Source organism: Antechinus flavipes, chromosome 1 (genome assembly GCF_016432865.1).
Source record: "Antechinus flavipes isolate AdamAnt ecotype Samford, QLD, Australia chromosome 1, AdamAnt_v2, whole genome shotgun sequence".
Lineage (NCBI taxonomy): Eukaryota > Metazoa > Chordata > Mammalia > Dasyuromorphia > Dasyuridae > Antechinus > Antechinus flavipes.
Genome location: NC_067398.1, coordinates 643650412 through 643672793, shown reverse-complemented (window position 1 = coordinate 643672793; position 22382 = coordinate 643650412). Strand labels below are relative to the sequence as shown.

Sequence of the window (22382 nt, the reverse complement as noted above, 5' to 3'; positions counted from 1 at the left end):
CATATTAAAAACAAAAACAAAAACAAAAAAACAACCTCACTAGTGGGAGCTCTGACGCTGCCCCTTCCCTAGAAAGACCCTTTGGGAGAATAAAATGCCCGTTTCCAATTTGCCCCTGAAGGTGGTGGTGGTTCAATGCCAGTGGTGCAAGAGAAGAAGTCCCTTGCATTCTCCGTCCCCCACAGATCAGGATCTCGACTCCTTCCCTTGATTACTGTCTCTGTGCATCTACCTCTCTGTGCTGCTAGACTGCTCTCCTCAGTCTTCCCCCTTCCCCCCCCCCAAATAATTCTCCTCACAAAACTATTACTTTCCTTGAGTGGCTTCCTTGTTCCTCTTTCCTGGCAGAACTAAATGCAGGGGAGCCAATTTAGCCAGTTCATGAACATGGAATCTAGTCCAGTGCTACTTCCCTCTTCTGCCCCCCATTTCAGCGTCTCATATATGTATTCTTCTACTCCGTAGCGTGAGCTTTCTGGGCTGTTATCTGTGGGATCTTGGAATTATAGGGTCCTTAGAGGATATTCAGTCCAACACACACCTGGTCAGGAATCTTCTTATTAGCATCTCTGTCCAATACTTACCGAGGCTCCTCCACTGACGAGCTCCCTATCATTTGAAGCAGCCCTTTTCACTTTTAGCTGGCTCTGATTGGGAAGAAATCATCCCTTCATTCAGTGGCTAACACTTGCTTCTTCAGCTTCTCCCTTTGCTCCTCCTTCTGCCCTGTCAGAGCCAAGAAGATGTCTAATTCTTCTGCCCTCCAGACATTTGAAGGCGGCATTTCTTCGCTAAGTCTTCTCCTCTCCAAGTCCGCCATTCCTCATTCTTTTGCCCATCCTCCATCTTGGTCCTCTTTCTCTGGACACTTTCTAGCTTGTCACTGATCCCAAAACATTGGGTCCAGAAGTGAACACAGTTCTCCAGAGGGTGTCTTCCAGGGGCTTAGTACAGCACTCTTATCACCGCCATCTTTGTGGACTCTATGCTTTGATTAATTTAATTAAAGATACACTAACTCCCCTCCCCACCTTATTTTTGGCCTTATATTTTGGCACATTTTGCTGTTGACCTATTTAAAATCAGTGGTCACTCAGACTCCCAGTTACTTTTCACACAAACTCTTGTCTGGCCACCCTGAATATCTGTAGTTGTTTTTTGTTTTTTTCTAAACTAAGTATAGGACTTGACACCTTTTTGTATTAATTTCATCTTATATGATTTAGCTTGTCATTCCAGTCTGTCATGATCTTTTTGGATCCCAGCTCCTTCATCCATTGTGATAACTCTTCTCTACCTAAAATTTAGTAGGACATGAGCTTACGTCTTATTAAGCTGCACATGGAAAAGGGCAGATCTTTGGGACTCTCCATTGGAGAACTCTTGCCATCAATAATGATTCTTTACTTTTGACTATTCAGCCTTTAATGAATTGACTTAACTGTCGCATAATCAGATTCACATCTTTTCACCATCCCCAACAGAATAACATAAGACACTGTCAGATGCTTTGTTAAAATCCAGGCATTCTGTGTTGGTGGCATTCCCCTGATCTAGTAACAATCTCATAAAAAGTATTGAGGTTAGTCTGATGTGACCTATTTTTGATAAACTCACATGGTCTCTAAGTGATTCTCATTTCCTCTTCTATGTCATCCTTTTAATAATACAGTCTAGAATTTGGCCTGGAATCAAAGTCTTACTACTGCTTTGTAGTTCCAAAGCTCCACCATCCCTGTTCTGCAAAATGGGACGACATTCACAGCGACAACAAACACATATCGAGTGCCTGCTGCATGCACTTTGGGTGGGTGCTGGATATGGAGTCAGGAAACCTGAATTCAGCTCTCGTCTCTTGTGCTCCTTAGCTCTGTGGCCTTGTGTAAGATTCTCTCTCTCTCTCTCAACCCCAGTTTCCTCATCTTTAAATTGGGCTGAATAAAGCTTTCACCACCTACCTTATGAGCAAAGTTTTTAGCGAATCTCAAAGTGCTACAAAAGTGTTATTTGTAAAGTGTCACCTATTGTTACTACTCCTGGCCTGATCTGACTGGAACTAGGAGGATGACTGTCCTCCTGTGAGTCTTCTCCCTTTGCTTGGCCTGAAGGCTCCAGCAGTTGCTGGACAGTGTGGGTGTGGGTGTGGGTGTGGAGACTCATCCATTGGAAGTATTTTGGGCTTCTCTGTGGACCCTCAGCCAGATCCCTGAGACAGGTTACAGGGAATAACAGCAACAATAAAATACATCAGCGACCCCATCTCTCCAGCACTTAACAGAGCACGGGATGTGCAGTTAGCTGGCACCCTAATGCACAGAACACCGGACCAGGAAGAGTCATCTTCCGGAGCTCAAATCTGACTTCAGATACTTACTGAGCTGTGTGACTGGGACTTTGAGGTAGCTAACCTTGAAGTCAGGAGGACCTGAGTTCAAATCTGGTCTCAAACACTTAATACTTCCTGGCTGTGTGACCTGGGCAAGTCACTTAAACTCAATTGCCTCAGCAAAAAAAAAAAAAAAAAAAAAAAAAAGAAAAGAAAAGAAAAAAAGAAAAAGAAAAAAAAAAGAGAAAGAAAAGAAAAAAAAAGAATTTAAGCTTTGTGACCTTTGTTTCCTCATCATCCACTTCAATACCTCTGCCAAGAAAACTCTAAATGGAATCACAAAGAGTGGGACACAACAGAAGAAGATTCTTCAGCATAGCCCTCTGAGGGGGGTAGCATGATAATTATTGCCCATTACTGATAAGGAAACTGAGGCTTGGAGAGGATTATTGACTTGCCCATGGCCAGAGATCCAGGAAATAGATCAGGGCTGGGAAATAGGAAGTTGCTTCTTCTCACAAAAGTTTAACCTGGCAGTTAATGCTTTCTATAGCCTGTTTGTATCTTGCTTTTCTAATTCTCTGTCTTCCTTCCCTCAGCACACACACACTGCATAGGCTCCTTCCTTTCCATGACAGATTCATTCTCCACCTGCTGCTCCAGTTATGGTATTCCCCTCCATCTGAATATCATTCGTCTTCCAACTCTGATTCTGGGAATGAACTCCTGGAGGGTGGGAACGATGCCATTTTTTTCTTCTCTCAGATAACAGCAGTCAACAAGCATGTTTTAAGCACGTATTTTGTGCCAGACCCAGTGCTAAGAGCTGAGGTTACAAAGACAGGCAAAAGATAATCACTATCTTTGAGGAAATCACAAACTAATGGGGGAGACAACACACAGCATCTTTCCTGTTGCAAACAAGTTCTGTATAGAAGGTTAGGTACTTTGTACAGAGCTGTTGAGTGATTGCACAAATGAATATAATTTGAGAAATTGGTTGAATGAAGGATTAAGTAAATGATTGAATGGATAAATGAATTATTTGAGTGGAGAAATCACAAAACTTTAGAGGTGGACCTTGAATATCTGATCCAATCCACATTTAAATAGAAGTTATCTCTGCTATATCCCTACAACAGCCTATGCTATTGTTGAATAGCCCTGATTGTTAGGAACTGCTTATTTATGGTAAGAGCCAGAATCTGCCACCTAGTAGCTTCCTTTATTGCTCCTCTTTCTGATTTCTTATCAGATATTTGAAACAACTGATCATGAGTCCTTAAGTCTTCTCTTCTTATAGCTAACAGATACAGTTCCTTTATTTGCAACCTGATTTAGTTGGATACACACTAAATTTGAAGTGTGAGGCTCTGGGTTCAGAAACAAGCTTAGCCATTTACTACATGTATATTCTTGAAAAAGCCACCATTTGACCTGTCTAGGTTTCAGTTTTCTCATCTGCAAAATAAAGAGCTGGTTAAATAAAATAATCCCTCAGGCTCACCTTGTTTGAAATGATCCTACAATCGAGAAGACATAATTTGTAGACCTTGTATCATTCTGGTTGCCCAACACTGAAATACATAAAAATCCCTCACAAAATGTCGCATCTGACTGAAGAGCGTGCTTTAAACCAGGAGTTCTTAATCTGGGCTTTATGGGTGATGGTATACATTGGGGGTGAATGGATCGAGTACTGAGGATGGAGGAGACATGGGGATTTTGTAGCAATTGGGAAGCATTCAGTAGGTAGGGAATAATGAAAAATGATTGAGAAAGCAGGGATTTTAGAGGGCACAACTGCTGGAGAGGATGGGATGGAATGGGTTCACCTTTGCAGGTAGAGGACTTTGCTTTGGCCAAGAAGGGGCCTACTTCTTCATATAAATAAGGATGACAGAGGAGATAGTAAAGGCAGGCATTTGAATTGTGTGAATTATGGAATATGGGGAAAAATAAGAGCTCTCTGGGAATGGTCTCATTTTTTTTTCAGTAAAATATGAGTCAAGAACCAGGACCAGAACCCAGAACTCCTGATTTCCAATGCAAGTATCCTTATCATCATCATCATCATCATAATTACTAACTTTTATATATACTTATGTGCCAGATACTGTGCTGATTTACATTTTACAGTTTTTCTCATCAGATCCTCACAACAATCCTGGGACATAGGTTTTATTATTTTTGCAATTTTATAGATGAGAAAACTGAAGCAAACAAATTAAGAGATTTGCCTAGGATTCCACAGCTAATATGTGTCTGAGGCTGGATTTGAACTTAGGTCTTCCTGATTCTGGGCCAAGCACTCTTTTACTCAAGAATACATAGTGGTAGATTCTGAATTCCAGGATCAGTTGCAGGCCTGTGTTCCACAGTTGGGATTGATGGGGAAGCCAAAGAAGCAGAGAGGGAAGGCCTATGAGGTATTGAGAGAAAAACTGTATAGGATTAGAATAAAGGCAAGTTTGAAGGCAGAGCTAAGAGGGATGATTCCATTTGGACTCCGGCCCTGCTAACAATCACAGCAGCTGTTCACCCAGATCTTGCTATACGTACAAGGGGAAGGGAGTTGGTATTGGCTATTTGCAAACCTGAAGAATCACCTTCCATAGGTAATGCCACTCCTATTAGTAGGGGAACCCCAATTCAACATCCCTGGCCTGGAAATTCAGTTGTAAATGTTCACTTCTCTCTCTTTGTCCAAACTCTCTCTGATTCCCTCAATCTTTCTCTCTACCCTTTTCTTCTATTTCCCTTTCCTCTTTCCTCCTCACTTACCTTTCCCCCCTTTCCTTATCCTTAATTCTCCTTTTCTAATATCTCTTCCTTCCATCTGTGTCATTCTGTCTCCCCTTATGTTTTTCTCCATTTCTGTATTACTCTTTCTTCTCTCTCTCTCTCTCTCTCTCTCTCTCTCTCTCTCTCTCTCTCTCTCTTTCTCTCTCTCTCTCTGTGTGTGTGTGTCTCCGTCTCTCTCTGTCTCTGTCTTTGTTTCACTTTATCTTTATCTCAATGTTCTTCTCTGTTATTGTGCTCCATCTCCTTTCCCATCCCTTTGTTTCTGTCTCCCTATACTGATGTGCATCTATGTGTCTCCTTCCAATCTCTCTTCACTACTTCTGCCTCTCTTGGACATTCTGCCCCTTGCTCCTCAGGCATGCATCACAGCAAGAGACCAATAAAACCATCTGTGCCAGCGTCAGTACCATCAAGCAGCTGTCAGAGCTCACGCGGGGCTTGTCTCAGGTACGTGCCATGGTCAGAGCACTACATGGGAGTCTGACCCCCCAACATCGGGAAGGTGGGTCTGGAGGGGGAGACTCAGTTTGGGGCCTTCCTGTCAACCCCAAAGAACCAGTCAAGGGGTGAGGGACCCGAGAAGATGCCTAGAACAACTTCCCACCTGGTGCAGGAATCACTTTCATTAGCCACCTGCCAAGATGTCATTCAGCCTCTGCTTAAACAGTCAGGGATGGGAAACTCACTCTTCTTAGAAAGCCCATTCGATTTTGGGTCAGCTAGGAGTGTTAGAAAGTTTGCCTTTAAATTGACTTGAAACACTTCCTGGTAAATTACTGGCCTTTGTTCATTAAGACAATCCCACACTTTGTTATGGGCATTCTCCTATATGGGCAATCTGGAATCAAATTTTTAAAAAAGGGCAACTATTTCATCCTGGTGAGACCTCTTTAGTCTATGGCCACATAAGACCCTTAGGAGTTTTTCAAATGAATAGATTTCTAGTTATGTTCCCTCATTCTGTAAGGAGGTAGGGCAGCCATTATCCATGCTGAGATGTTGGATTCACTTTATTTTCAGATATTGATCGTATTTGGTCTGAACTGTTAAGTGTGCTGCCATGATCTTTTCTACCCTATCTATCTGGAAAAAGAAGTCATCATCATCATTGTTTGCTCACGATGCAAACATTAATGCTGTCTTCACCATCATAATGACCATAGAGCACCATCCTCAAGTCACCATTATCTAATTATTGTTAACATCCACATAAAACCATCTAACACTGTGGTAAACAGGATTGGAGCTTTATGATTCAGCCGCTTGTGGAGGAATAGATGATTTAGATCAGAGATGGGGAACCTGGTTACTCTTTGAAAATTCTTGAAAAATTCTACTCTTGAAATTCTTGAAAAATTCTAAAACATTTGTGTTGAAAAATTCTAAAACATTGTGTGAACCTGAAATAAAAAGTGATGGACCTATACATGATCACAAAATTTCATAACCTTAAGAGGCCTTAGAAATAAGCTAACTGTTCCCTGTTTTACAGAGGAGAAAATGGAGGCTCAGAAAAGTCATGGCTTTTGCTGTAGGATCACCTATGTTGTTTAATGATGAATTGATGGGCTCTTACCCTAGTGTTCTGCTGTATTGCAAACTGCCAGGGCACTCTGATGCCATGATAGCTTCATGCCTGAAGTTGGTGTTTAAATAATAGCCTGGAGAACTTTGTGCACTTAACACAGAATTTATGGTCCATTAGGAAATGCAACCCCATTTTGATGGCTTTCTACTGCTATGGGCTAGTTGAGCACTTCACAGTTATGGGGAGAGAGAGAGAGAGAAAGAGAAAAAGAGAGAGAGAAAGAGAGAGAGAGAGAGAGAGAGAGAGAGAGAGAGAGAGAGAGAGAGAGAGAGAGAGATTAGTCTATTGATCAGCAAATACTTAGTAAGTGTCCACTATGTGCAGAGACTTAAAAGACAAAAACAAAACAGTCCTTGATTTCTAGGAAATTACATTTTACCAGGGGAAAGAGAGGGCGTGCACATAGACAAATATACAAGTCATAGTTGCAAGCTGTGGTCCTTCAGAGCCAGGTCTCAAACTATATACTACATGGCAAAACAGGTCAATTATTTGAACAGATTAAGTTCACAACATAGAGAAGCAAATCACTTAGTAGTCTAGTGTTTGATAAGCAGAAAGACCTCAATTACTAATTAAAAACTCACTATTTGAAAAAATGTTGGGGAAATTGGCCGGGTTTTGGCAGAAATGGGATTTAGAACAACACTAAACACCATATTCCAAGATAAACTCTGAATAAATATGTGAACAAGATATAAAAGGTCACACCATAAGTAAGTTAGAGAAACATGGAAAAATTACCTATCAGATTTGTAGTTAAATAAAAATTCACAATCAAAAAGGAAATAGAGAGAATCACAGAAGATAAAATGGTTCATTTTGATTACATCAAATTAAAATTTTTTGCATAAATAAATTCAATAAAACTAAGATTAAAAGGAAAAGAATATGGCTGGAGAAAAAATATCTTTATTGTAAGATTCTCTGAGAAAGGTCTTATTTCCAAGATATCTAAGGAATGGAATCAAATTAAAAAAAAAATAAAAGCTATTTCTCAATTGATAAGTGGTCTAAGATAGTCCTGTGTCATGAAATTCTCAAGAGAAGAAATTTAGGGTAGCTATAGTTAGGTGGGGAAAAAAAATGCTCCTAATCACTAATGAGAGAAATTCAGATTAAAGCAAAAGCCACTAGGTGGTACAGTAGGTAAGAGTGCCAAGTATGGTATCAGGAAGACTCCTCTTCCCGAGTTCAAATCAGGTCTCAGACACTTAGCTGTATGATCCTGAGCAAGTTACTTAATCTAATTGCCTCAGTTTTCTCATTTGTCAAATGAGCTAGAGAAGGAAATGGCAATCCACTCTAGTTATTTTTGTTATGAAAACCCCAAATGGTGTGAAAAAGAGTCAGACATAACTGAAAATGATTAACAGTAACAACAAATTAAAGCAGTTCTGAAGGTCTGCCTCACATCCATTAAATTGGCAAAATTGACAAAAAAAGGAAACATTTTGAGGGAATATAGGAAAACAGGGACTTGGATGTCTTGATTATTGGACCCAGGAAGGAATTCTAATCAATCTGGAAAGAAATTTGCAATGACATATATAATGTATATAATATTTCCAAACAGCATATGCCCTTTGACTTAACTTGTCTGATGCTAGACTTATACCTAAAAGACATCAAAGAAGTAGAAAAAGATCTTTTATTTACAAAAATATTCTTAGCCCCGCTTTTAGTGGTTAGCAAAGAGAGAGAGAGAGAGAGAGAGAGAGAGAGAGAGAGAGAGAGAGAGAGAGATAGAAAGATAAAGAAAAAGAAAGAAATTAAAGGGAATGCCCCTAATTGGGGAATGGTGAAACAAACTGTGGTATATGAATGTGATGGAATGTGAATATGATGTAAGAAATGAAGGAATAAATGGTTTCAAAGAGACATGGTGCTGGGTGAAGTGAGCAGAACCAGAAGAACAATTTATATTATAACATCAGTATCATAAAAGCAACGTATTTTGAAGAATTGTATAAGCTGATGGAGAATGAAAAGGAGGAGAATTAGGAGAAATAATACAATAATAGCAATGCTATAAAACAAGAATCAACTTTGAAAGACTTTGATCAACACAATGACCATTCATGAATCCAGAGGAAGAAAATGATGCAACATGGTACCTACTTCTTGCCAGAGAAACATATATATAGGTGTGTATGTATATGCGTGCATACATACATATATATGTATTTACTATATATATATATATATATATATATAGTAAAATACACATATGTTTGTGTATAATCAGGGCATTTTTAAAATTATGTATTATTGTTAAAATTGTTCCCCCTTTTAATGGGGTAAGAGGTGGGAAAGAAAGTAGATTTGTTAATTTAAAAAAGGAATTATTTTAAAACAAAGAAAGACTAACTATAGTCAGTGGAATAGCGTTTGACTCCTGACTGATCCTTCTTACTTCTTTGACACAATACAAATCATTTAACCTCTCCAAGCATGTTTCCTTATTTTTAATTTTTTTAAATAGTATTTTATTTTTCCAAATATATGCAAAGATAGTTTTCAGCATTCACTTTTACAAAACCTTTTGTTCCAAATTTTCTTCCCATCCTCTCTCCTCCCGCTCCCCAAGATAACAAGCAACCTGATATAAATTAAACATGCATAGTTTTTCTAAACATATTTCCATATTCATCATGCTATTGCACAAGAAAAAGCAAATCAAAAGAAAAAAAAAACAAGAAAACAAACAATAACCAGAAAAAGGTGAGAATGCTGATTTGATTCCTATTCAGTTTCTGTTGTTCTTTCTCTGGATGCAGATGTCATTTTCTATCCAAGTCTATTGGAATTGTCTTGAATCCCCGCATTGTTGAAAAGAGCCAAGTTTATCACAATTGATTATCATATAAACTTATTATTTCTGAGTACAGTGTTCTCCTGGTTCTGCTCATTTCACTCAGCATCAGTTCATGTAAGTCTCTCCAGGCCTTTCTGAAATCATCCTGTTGGTCATTTCTTACTGAACAATAATATCCCATAATATTCATATACCACAGTTTATTCAGCCATTCTCCAACTTAGGGGCATACACTCAGTTTCCAGTTTCTGGCCACTACAAAGAGACCTGCCACAAACATTTTTGCACATACGGGTCCCTTTGCCTTCTTTAAAATCTCTTTGGGATAACAGAACACAGTAGTAACACTGCTGGGTCAAAAGGTGTACACAGTTTGATAGCCCTTTGGGCACAGTTCCAAATTGCTCCCCAGAGTGTTTGGATCAGTTCAGAACTCCACCAACAATACATGAATGTTCCAGCTTTACCACATCCCCTCCAACATCTGTTTCCTCGTTTTTTTGAATGAGAAGGTTGGATGGCCTCAAGGCCCCTCCTGGTTCTGGAGTTGTGATCCTTTATAAATCTGAGCTAAGAGATACCACTAGTAACTATGAATATTGACAGTCTCAGACCTGTGTTTTGCCAGTGCTTCTTGTAGCATTCTTCTGGCATTAAACAATTCAATCCTATTCAGTCCATCAAGGCTTTATTTTTGGAAATAATGGCACAAGTTCAGGTTCCAGAATCCCTTTGGTTTTCTAGGATGGAATGAATAGTGATAGTGAGCAATGGTAAGTCAGTAGCCTAAGGATGCCTATTGAGCAGAGGAGTGCCTCTCATCTATTCTCTCCCTTTCTCCTTGCAGCAAGAAAGCCTTCAGCTAGACCGACTAAGGAATCAGCTGTTGGATGTCCTCCAACGCTATGGAGCAGTCCAGAAGGTGAGGGCTCTGTGACACTTGCCCCACTACCCACTACCCTACAGTGTTCCTTAGAAGGAATAATAATGACAAATGTACCTTCCATTATATAGTGCTTCTCATTTATTTTATATATTATTATTATGTTATATATATTAATGTTAAATGATTAATTAATGTTAAGTTAAATGATTTGTATTGTGTCAAAGAGGTAGGAAGGATCAGTCAAGAGTCAAACGCTATTCCACTGACTATAGTCAGTCTTTTTTGTTTTAAAATAATTCCTTTTTTAAATTAATAAATTTACTTTCTCTCCCATCTCTTACCCCATTAAAAGGGGGAACAATTCCTTTTAACAATAATACATAAACAATTTTTAAAATTCCCTGACTGTATACAAACATATGTGTATTTTACTATATATATCTAGTAAACACATATATAATATATTGTATCCCTATAGAGTGGATAGTGCTTTTTTGTGTTTGTGGGGGGGGGGGTTGTTGTTTTGTTGTTGTTTTATTTTGTTTTTTTGGTTTTTTACAGATTTTACTGATTAAAAAAAAAAACCCTGAAGTTTAGAGAATTACTGGGCTGCCCTGAGGAAAAAATATCTGTATTTAAAAAGGTGTGGGTAGCCAGGAACCCAGTGTGATTTATTTTGTAAAATGACACATCTCTACAGCCCCTTTTTGAACAGTTTAGAGCTCATTCCCATTTTCTTAGCTTATCCAATCCTCATCCCATCCCAAGGATTTAGGTAGTACTTCTTTTAGAACTGAGGTGGTCATAGTGCTGGATTTGGAATCAGAAGACCTCAATTCAAATCTCAACTTCAATACTTCCTAGTTCTCTGACCTTAGGCACTTTATCAAAAGACTGGACTGAGTCATTCATTGAATGACCTTGGACAAATCACTTAGTTTCCTCACTTGTAAGATGGGCTTAATGATACTTTTACTTGCAATCTCAGTCTCCCAGGTTTTTGTTTGTTTGTTTGTTTTTTTGAAAATGATGAATTATTGTAAAGCCCTTTGCACAAGTATTGAATATTAATATTCTGTACCAGCTCTCACTTTCTATTCTTTAAAGTCTTTTCTACTTTTAACATTCTAGGTTTTAGGTTCTGAGGTTCTTTCCAGTTCCTACATTCTATGTTTAAGTTCCCTTTCAGATTCGACATATTCCATTATAAAGTACCTTCCAGTTTTAATTTGGTTTGTCTATGTTTTGTCATCTCAGAGATCTGTTGACAGTTTTGTTGGCTTTTCAAAGCTTCTTAATCTTCCCAAAGGTTGCTAAACTAAGGTCCATCTCTATACATATTATGCTTCCATTCCAAACATTGTACAATCACAGAAGACTAATATTAAGACCACAAGCTCACATTTTTATAGTGTTCTAAGGTTTAAAAAGGGCTTTCTTTAGAGTAACTCTGTGAAGAGATAATACAAATATTATCATATCCATTATACCAGTAGGGAAATCTTAAACTACTTCTGTGGCAGGGGTTGGCTTTTTGCTATTGTTATTGTGGATCTACACAAATCATCCCTTTTGAGCCTGACCCAGGACTTTCTTGAAAGTCAATGAGTGTAGGGCATAGCATGCTGGAACTAGAAAAGCTCTTAAAAGACAGAATGACAAAGCTAAAAGCTACCTTACATGTCATCTAGTCCATTTCTGCCTCTCATTTAAAGGTAGGAAACTGAGGCCCAGATGGGGAAGGATTGCTCTTAGACTTGGGGGCAGACTCTGACTCATAGGTGGGATTTTTTTTATGCTATATCATAGGCAATCAGTGAATGCTTGTTGAGTAGTACTAAATTGAATTAGTTTTGTAAGGAAACCTGTTTCAATTTTTACAGAAAAGAAAGTTTTACAATAATTTTATAGATCTTACAGACTAAAAAAAAAAAAAAATTGAACTTCCATCATGGTAGGATTTAATAATATGACAAGAACAATAACAGTTCACATTTCTGTGAGTCTTTAAACTTTCCAAAACACTTTTCTCACAACAGCCATGTGAGGTAGAGAATGTAAATATTATTATTCCCATTTTACATGTAAAGATAGTAAGGCTCACAGAGGTGAAGGGATTTATGTGCAGTCAGAGAGCTAATAAGTATTGAAAATCAGATAACCTCTGGTCTGGTTGTTTCTACGCCCTAGGATTGTCTCTCAAAGCCATAGAGCTGTCTAATCATTGATTCAGGGCTAAAGCTCATGTTTCTCCTCCTAGGCCATTTTCATTCCCTGAGGGAGGCTGGGTGGTAGGGAATCAAATGAGCATGATTATGTCTGTGGGCCTACCCAGAAGCCCTCTATTTACTCATTTCCTTTCTCACCACCTCTCATTAATTTGTCTGCCAGAAAATAACGGAGAAGTCCAAGACCTCCCTTCCCCTGGTGGCCACAGCTGGAGCACAGAGGAGCAGAAGGCAGGTGGGTCTCATGTACATGGTCAGGGAGCCTGCCCTGCTGTACACAGCACAGGGATGGGGAGTTGGGGCTGTAGGGCAGTAATATAATCATCTCCTCTCCTGGGAAGCATGAGGAATATGGCGGAGGAGAAGGAGAGAAAGGAGATAAGTTTTCGGATCTATAGAGTCTCCTTTTTGAGAAGACTTTACTCCTCATATATTTCTTTCAGTCCTGTAAGAAGATATTGGTCTCCCATGATCTTCAGGAGGCTAAATACTCCAACATCAGTATCCTGGGGTGGAGGAGGGAAGGAAAGAGAGATAAACTACCTAGAGCCTATCTGACATCTCTATCTGAGAGATATTTTCACTGGGCACAAAACCCTCAAGCTTGAACTCTGCCCCTGGGACAAAAAGCCTTCTTATATGAAACCAGACCTCTGTATCCTTATGGCCATCTTCCCATAAGATTCCCCTTGTACTTCCCTTTCCCTTCTCTTCTCCATCCTTTTCAGTTCCCATTTTGGAATATAAACTGCTTGAAGGCAAGGATGATCTTATTTGTATTTGTACATACTTGTCAAGCACATAATTAGTACATAATTAGACATCTGTCTTGTCTATCTATCTGACACTGTATCTATCTCTCTGCCCATGTCTTTCTGTCTGTCTGTTGGTCCCTACTTTTCCATCTGTCTGCCTCTCAACCTAGACAACAATTTCTTTTCAAACCAAGGTTAGGACTCAATCTGGTATCTTGGAAGTCAGCTGGCTCATGTGGAAATCAAAACTGTGAACATATCTTTATTAGGATCCCCCTGTGGTGTACTAGGTTGACTGATCAAGAGATGCTTATATCAAAATCGTCCAGTCCCAAAGGAGAAGGGAAAAGATGCCAAATAATCCAGGTTTACCTTATATAACAATAAAAAAAATTCCTTGGTGGCACAGTAGTAAGCAAAAATTACAAGGCACCATTAGCTCAGATCATCACCAAACATCAGGTTTTTTTTATTAGATAATCACTAGAACATAGTTTATTCATTCATTAATTTATTAATCTATTTAATTTACTTTTAAATAGCAAGGTTTAGTTATAATAAATGAATGTTTTCATAGCAAAAGGAGATGGAATCTACCTGCAGGTCACAAATGTCTGTAATGGAGAAGCTCAATTATCTCATTTATGAATTGTGCTTCAATTGATACCTTTTTTTGGTGCAGCTGTCTTTATTACATAGTAAATGCTTCCGCCTTGATCGAAGCCCTTAATGCATGATATGGTTAGGACTAGATGGCCACTGATGTCTCTTCTAGCTCTAAATTTGTGAGTCTGTAGAACATTAAGAGAGCACAATTTTACTAAAAATTTCTAATTCATGGGTATTGCTCCTGGGATTCCAACTGAGTAAATGTTTTTAAGCTAACAGAGTTCATTAACACAGAGGGTCTTATTTGAGCAAAGATATCCTGAGCCTTGGGAACAGACATGAAAACAGGAAGGTGATTCACACATTAAAAACTGTCTTTTCCTGTCTAGGCTGTTGGCTGATGTCTTCCATCTTTCTTCTCTTATGTGATGTTAAAGAGTATTGGAGAAAAAAGAATGGGGCTAACCAGGAAGCTTTTCAAGTGTTTTGCCCAAGGGACAACATTGTAATGTTGAGGAAGACTCCTATTCCTCAGTTCAAATCAGGTCTCAGGCATTTATTTGCTCTGTGATTGTGCATGTAGCTTAACTCTGTTTACCTCAGTTTCTTCATCTGTAAAATGAGATGGAGAAGGAAATGGCAAAATTCTCCAGCATCTTTGCCAAGAAAACCCCAAAGGGAATCACAAAAAGTTGACTCAGCAACAACAACAAAAGCATGAGGGCACTTTGTACCCTCTCTGGAAAATTGCCCTTTGTCTCATCATCATCATTTGTCATGGGTAGAAGGAGGCTGCATTAGCCTCATTGTGGCTGGTCAAGAATGATGACCATAATATAGGAAGCTCATACTTTTGCAGTGCTTTATTTAAACTTTACAATACACTTTTCCCCACCAACTTGGTGAGGTAAGGAGTCTAGCTGTTGTGGTTCCAGTTCTATAGAGGAGAAAACAGAATCTTGAGAAGTGATTTACTCAGGGTCACACTGCAAGTAGGGACTGGTGCTATAATTTCAGCCAGGTGCCAGGTGGCAGCTTGGCATTGGGCCTAAGGCCTTGGATTTGGAGCCAAGAAGATGGGGGTTCAAATCCTGCCTTAGAACTAGCAGTGTGAGCCTGAGCAAGTAATTTGGCTCTCTGTGCCTCAGTTTCCTTTTTGGTAAAAGGAAAAAATACTTGATGGTCTTAACGTTCCCTTCTTATTCTAAATTTTTTGTGATCCTAATTCCAAGACTGTTGGTATTGATGCCTATTATTGTAAAAGTTGAAGTATAAACTAGTCCTTGGACTTATATGGCACTTATCGTATCTTATCTGAACTCACAGCAACAATGAGGCAATGCATATATAAATGTATTTTGTTATTGACAGTTTGGTTCATTGGAAAGAGTTCTTGGAACCAAAGCACCTGAGTTTAATCCTCATCCTTCCACTTTCTACTTAAATGACCTTTAGTAAATCTCTTTAGCCCCTTTGTGGCTCAGTTTCCCTAACTGCAAATTGAGGGAGCTGAACTAGATAATCACTTCTACTATAAACACTGTGATCCTCCACTTTGATAAAATGGAGTCACATGAGATAACAACTTGTTTAGCTTTGTGTAGCCCCTCCTTTAAGTTGGTTTGAGAAAGTTGATTTTCTTGGCTAGGATGTATTCAGAAGCCAGAGTGGGTTTTGGATTATCTCTAAATATTCAAAGGATGCCTGCCCTTAGCCAGACGTATTTTGTGCATTTTGCACAATTTCCAGAAGGCCAGGAACTCTCCCTATCCACTCTGCTCTTTCTCAAATTGCTTGCAGAGCAAATTACTCACTCTGTTCCTCTTTCCATACCAGGGCAGATAAGTGTGATCTCCACTGACTCTGTGAGGGTAGGATGGGATGGAATATTTCAGGAGGAGGGGGAAAGGCTAGAAAGCTCTAGAAGAACACTTGGAAATCGATGGGAAGTGACTTTGGTCAATTCCTAGTTCCAGCCAGTGCTTATTAGCTCTGTAGTTCTGGAGAGTCAAAATCTGGGCTTAGCTCATTTCTTCTTTTAGATGAGTATAATCATTATACTTCCTGCCCCACAGGCTTAGGGTGAGGATCCAAAGACATGCCTGCCAGGGACTTGCATTGGGAACCTCAAAGCACTATATAAATATAAATTCTTCTTATAAGAAGCAACAAGAATACCTTTGGTGAGGAAAAACATTCTGTAGATCTTAAAGGGTTCATTGACGTGGGAGTGGGTATTGTTATTAGTGGAAAGAATGCTGAACACTTGAATTTAAACCTTAGCCAGCTATGTGACTCCAGCCAGCTCACGTTTTTCTTATAAGAACCTCTGCTTCCTTTTGTGAAATATCAACCACAGTGCCTTCATTATCTACCTTGAAGAGATGTTATGCTGTAGGCCACTTTGCAAGTAGTAAGGGACCACAGATAGAGGAGTATCATTTCTCTCTATTTGATGCTGGAGTCCGAGGGGATCACTGCAAGCGCACCTGGAACCCCAGTCTTCCATGCAGATATTATGGGCCCTCTGGGAGAGAATGCCTGAGGATTTGTCCGGCTGGCCAACAGCCATCTCTCTTCAGAGAGATGGAGACCTCTGGGCCAAGGTCACATCTGGTCCCTTTCTAGAAAGATGTGTTTCTTTCCCAAAGCCTCTTTTGCTCCTGAGCTTTCCCTCTATTTCTATTTCTGCTCTTGTCACCATCAGCACTGCTCTATAATTTTTTTTTCTCTTTCTTTGGGTCTCTCTTCTGCCTTCTAGTCCCTGTCATTATACTGTGGCTGTTGTCTGTCCAGAGGGTTAGGGGAAGCAGACACAGGGGTTCCTTGGTGCTTACTTTGATAATCTCATTAACCCCAAACCCACTGCCCAGCATGGTTCACAGAGTGTTCAACAATCCAGAAGACCCCTGCTACATGCAGTTCAGCTCTTGAATCACAAAGATGAAAAATGACATGGTCATTTCCTCTGAGAAACTTGTCAAGCTAGTAGGATACAAGCTCTGGCCACTTAACATTTCAAGGTTGGCTATAATAACTATCCAGGTAGTCTAAATTACAAGGGGATCTGCAGTCTGCATCAGGGAAGGTTGTTCTCAGATCAATGAAATGATATGAAAATATTTGTTCTGTTAGGGTCTGAAAGCAATATATACATAAGTAAGTGAGTACAAGATTTATGTAAAGTCAATACAAGGTTATTTTAAAATAAGAAAGACACTAACATTTGGGGGAATCAATTTATGATCCATTCATTAATTCAGCAGGCATTTATTGTTTATATGCAAAGGAGAACCATATGCCCATCACTACGTCTGGGCAATTCAAAGTGTAAATTTTAATAGTTCACACATCAGTGGGAAGTTAAGTTTTCTCAATGATTATTCTGTGAGATAAGTGAAGCTGATATTATTATTCCCATCTTACAAATGAGGAAACAACTGAGGCTCTGAGTCTTAAAGATCACAAAAGTGATGAAATTAAAATTCAAGTTTCGTATTGTCATCTGTGTTCATTGCTTTCCTCTTTGCCATACCACTCCCTACCTTCATGAAGCCTGCTGTCTAAAGAGCAACAAAAATCATACAGATGAGGATTATACAAGAATATAATAGCATGTGTTAGATGCAAAAGAGACCTGGCAAAGGTGCCCTCAGAAAAGATCATTTTCAGCATCTTGATTCAGGGAGAATCAGGGACGAGATCTTGGAGGAAGTGACATCTAAACTGAGTCTCAAAGGAAAAGGATTTCAATAGGCCAAGGAAGGAAGTGGTATGTCCTACAGATAGGTAATGGCTTGTGTGGATATTTTGTTATGAGAGAAAAAAAGAAAAAAAGGCAGAGGAAGGCTTATAATCCCCTTTGGCTGAAATGTGAAGTGCACAGAAGGAAGAATAATGTGCTGTGTCTAGGACAGGCTGTTAAAACTGTCCAGACTTTTGGTACAGTTTCAGTAATCTTGTTCCACATGATTAGCTGCATCTCTTCTGCTTGGCCCCCATGGACTTCTCCTTGCCATACCTGTTGCCCCCCTAAAATATCTACTACTACCTCTTCCATGACTCATAGTCTCAGGGTCAGTCTTCTTGTGCTCTCCAAGGTTCTGGCCACCTCTCAGCAATCTCTCATCAACTGCTTAAGTTTCTGAAGTGATCTGATGGGGTGGAGCAAACAGACTTGTTCCCTGAGATCTGTAAGGGTAATAAAACTAGAAGTTAGGCCAGAAATCCCCAGAGAATCGAATTTAAGCATTAGTGCCTAACCATTGGCACTCTTCCAGGTTAGCACAGAGAAGCAAACAGAGAACACTCAGGAGGCAGGAGGTTCTCCATTCCTGGAGTTGTTCAAAAGATGGTTGAATGACCCCCTGGGAGGGATGCTGTCCAGGGTGTTCATCCATGTTGTGGGAAGTTGGCTTTGTTAACAATTCTTAAGCTTCTTGTGTCCTGACTTTGAGAGTTCTGGGGAAGCCTATGGACCCCTTCTTAAGTAAATGCAAAAAGTAAAATCCAATGGATTAAAAAGAAAAAAAACTAATATTGAAATACAGTTGTCAATACATGTTTGTATACACGTGTGTATGTGTGTGTATACACATACATATATTATCATTATATTATCATCTTTATCTCTGTTTGTAGATATGTATGTATATCTATCTATCTAGTTCACAGACCCCAGGTTAAGGACCTCAGTAAATAGCTCTAAGATATCTTCCACTTGAGATTCTGTTATCTTATGACTGATTACTTTTGTCCAAAAATGGAACAGAATTCTTAAAGGGAGGTGGGCCCACCCTCCTTGGAGATTTTCAATCAAGGCTGAATGATCAGCCATCTGATATGGGACACATAACACTGAGAATTTTCCTTTTGTGTATAAGTCACGCAAGATGGCTGCTAGAGTGCTTCTCATCTCTTAGATTCAGCAATTCTGGAATTCTCATGAACTGAAGCTTAATAGTTTGGAGTCAGGAGGGACATGGGCTCAATCTGAGCTCTGACATTTAATGGACATGTGAACCCAATGGACAAGTTACCCTTTTTTTTTTTTTTTTTTTTTTTGGTATTGCACTCTCTTCCTCTGTAAAATGGGATTACATTGCCTGCCTTTTTTTTCTCACTCAGATCTCCTGTAAAAGTTTCTTATAAACTTTAATGCTATGGAAATGTAAATAGTAGGATTTAGTTAATTCTATAAGTGCCTCAGAAGGTCTGTGAATGATGAGGTTGCTCTAGTGAAACAGGGAAGGAGCTTCCTGGAGGAAGTGGTATCTGGAGAGGCAGAAAGGGCTTTCCAGGGCATTATTGCCTCATATTACCAAACAATCCTTTACTTTACATAAAGGGCCCTAGACTGGGTGGGTCTGAACCTGAGTAGGCTGGAAGAATGAAAATTTTTCCCAGAATTGACTTTTGCAAACTAGCTGTATGACAATTGGTAGGACCTGTTAGCCTCGTTATATGCAAAATAAAAGTAATCATATTTCTACACATACAGTTGTGAGGAAAACTTTGTAAACTGGTCAATGCCTTATTAATAAGAATGATTTCTTCTTTGTCTTTGTGATCATAGCACCTAGCATAATTCCCAGGACAAGGAATGCATTGAATTCATGTTTATTGATTGATTGATTGATAGATGAGTAAAAAAGGCCCTACATTTAGAATAGAGACTTGGATATGGACTCTGGCTCTAACATTTATTCTTGACATGATTTTTGGATAAATCTTCCCTTCTCTGAGGACTAGATGACTTCTAAGGTCCCTTTCAATTCTAAATTCTACTAAATGCTTAATGGGAATGTATTATTATTTAATCAGGTAAGCATTCTCTCCCTTTGCCTCCCCCCACAAATCTTTGAGAGAATAATTCTGGGCTCTATAAGATCAGTCCCCTACTTTCAAAAGCTGTGGCAGGGGATGGGGGAGGGGTTGGCTATTGGCTTGGGTCCAGCCTGCCTCCCCCTTTCTCCCCACCCCGTATTCATGGGCTGCTCACTTCCTCCCACCCACTCTAGGAAAGACGAGGATGATAATTATTGCCTTGAAATAGTAAAGCTTGTCAACGATTTTTTCTTTCCCTTTCCTATAAACTCTTTATTCTCATTCATTCATTTATTAATTTATTTTTCATAAATCTCTCTGCCCATTTTCTTCTTATGCTTGGGTGAGAAGGAACATTCCAATCCATGTCTAGGAGAACACAACCAGAGAGGATATGGAAAAGGAGGCCCTGTGGAGGAAGGCAGAAGAACTGGGTTCAGATTTCAGCTCCAGGGCTGGGTTCATGGTATGACTCTGGAGCAATTATGCTTATCATCTCTTCAGTGTCCCCAGCTATAAAATGGGGATAATCATAGTTATACTAGTTTCCTCTCAGTGTTGTGAGGAGACCCTAAAGGACAAGACGAACACTAACTATAGACTATTGTCCACAAGTGCCATGTGAAGGACTTCCCAAAGGACTTGACATGGCACATTTCACCTTTAACATGCAGAGTTGATTGAAAGAAGCTTTAGGAGGAGATTGGTTTAGCTATTTAAAACTTCTGATTGATTCATAGGCTGATGAGATTCTCACAATGAAGGCTCAATGTATAGTACCTCCTCCAGAGCTAACTCCCCAGTTTCCACTTCTATGTAGGGTATAGTGAAGATGGTTCCCAGAAGACAGTTGACTACTCATTCCTAGTATTCTTGGGATAGTCCTAGGGGGATGCGTTTCTAAGTATTATTCACAAATCTCCACCTTTGTGTCTCCCAGTTACAATAGCCATGACTTAACTAGCTTTTTCAGATTTCAGATTTTTCACTTTGTCAATGAAATTTTTGTTAAATGCACTTAAAACAATACTTGGCACATAGTAGGCCCTACATAAATGATTGTTCTTTTTCCCCTCACCTTTTTTTTTTTTTTTAGCAAAGTTATTTATTAAGATTATATAGCAAGGATGTAACAACAGAAACATTCTCCCCAGAAGCATTTGGTATACTCTCCCACAAATACATCCCAGGTGCATGAACTGGAAATCTCCAAACTAAAAGTTGTCCATTATTAGACTGATTCTCAATTTTTTATGGCTGACTTAAGAGATTTGATTAGATCTTCTCAGCCAATTACAATGTTTCCTATAAAAAGTCAGTGGCCTTTTATCCAATAGCCCAAACCCTATAATTCTCTCAAATTAATTAAGGACTTAAGCATATTTAGTTTAAACTTAGTATTGATGGATTGATTTCAATGGAGATATTCAGGCTGACTCTGATTACATTAATTGGAATGGAGGTAGAATCCTAGCCTTGTAATAGTCATTGAATACAACATTGAGCATATATAGTAGACATTTAAAGAATGTTTGTTATATTATATTGTAATTTTTTAGAGCTTTGGGGAATCTAAAGGACCATTTAGTCCAGGAGACTAGGTATAGTAATGCACTAGAAGATAGAGTACTAGAACTAGAGTCAAGAAAATCTGAGTTCAAATCTGGCCTCAGACACATACTAGTTGTGTGACCCTGAGCAAGCCACTTAACCTCTGGCTGCCTTAGTTTCCTCATCTGTGAATGGAAATAATAATAGCACTTACCTTTCAGAGATATTGTGAGGATCAAGTGAGATAATATTTGTAAAAAGCACTTAGCACAAGGCTTAGCATACAGTAGGCACTATATAAATGCTTTTTGTTTTCCCCTTTCAAACTCATGATTTGAGAAGAAGCTTTGTTATATACATTTCAATCATTCTATGACCCCATGTACTTGAAACCCAGAGAGATTGAGGCTGGCCTAAAGTTACCTAGCAAGTTGTGGGGAGCCCCAGAAAATGGTGGTCATGGTATTGAAGTGCCCCGTGTGCCCTGAGAATAGGTCTGGAGATGAGGCGCTGCCTCAGCTTTTCCCTTCACAACAGGATGAATGGTGACTTTCCCGTTTTGAAATAATGATATCCATTGGGAGAGCAACATGGTAAATATGTGTGAAATCCAGCTTCAGAGCACAGATAAGGGCCTTTTTATGCCCAGGGGAGGTGCAGGAGATGGAGAATGATGGTTAACATTATGCATGAAGCTTCTCAACATCTTTCTTTTCCTCCTTGAAAACATCTTTATGGAAAACAATAATCATCTCCAGCAGCAGCATTTCCCAAATCAAAAGGAAATAGAGATTAATGGGCGGCAGGGATGGTCAGGCACAATTAGATGTGGGGATAATCCTAGGCAGGGGACAGTCCTTGACTTTTGATTTTGAAATTTCCCCCCAGTTACATCCTCGAAAATTTAAAGCCAGCTAAGCTGGGTAAGCAGGCAAAAGCAACATTTATTTGTAGATTCTCAGAATCATTAAATCTAAGTCTGTTCAAATC

General features: G+C 39.2%; 1 protein-coding gene across 1 annotated transcript in view; it reads left to right on the top strand.

Moving 5' to 3' along the window:
* The window catches only part of TSNARE1 (t-SNARE domain containing 1), a 262831-nt gene that overhangs the window by 131383 nt on the left and 109066 nt on the right, over window positions 1–22382 (top strand). Inside the window, exons 5-7 of the mRNA XM_051971168.1 lie at window positions 5488–5578; window positions 10385–10459; window positions 12815–12886. Of these exons, the coding sequence (XP_051827128.1) occupies window positions 5488–5578; window positions 10385–10459; window positions 12815–12886 (238 nt within the window). The remainder of the gene's footprint in view (window positions 1–5487; window positions 5579–10384; window positions 10460–12814; window positions 12887–22382) is intronic.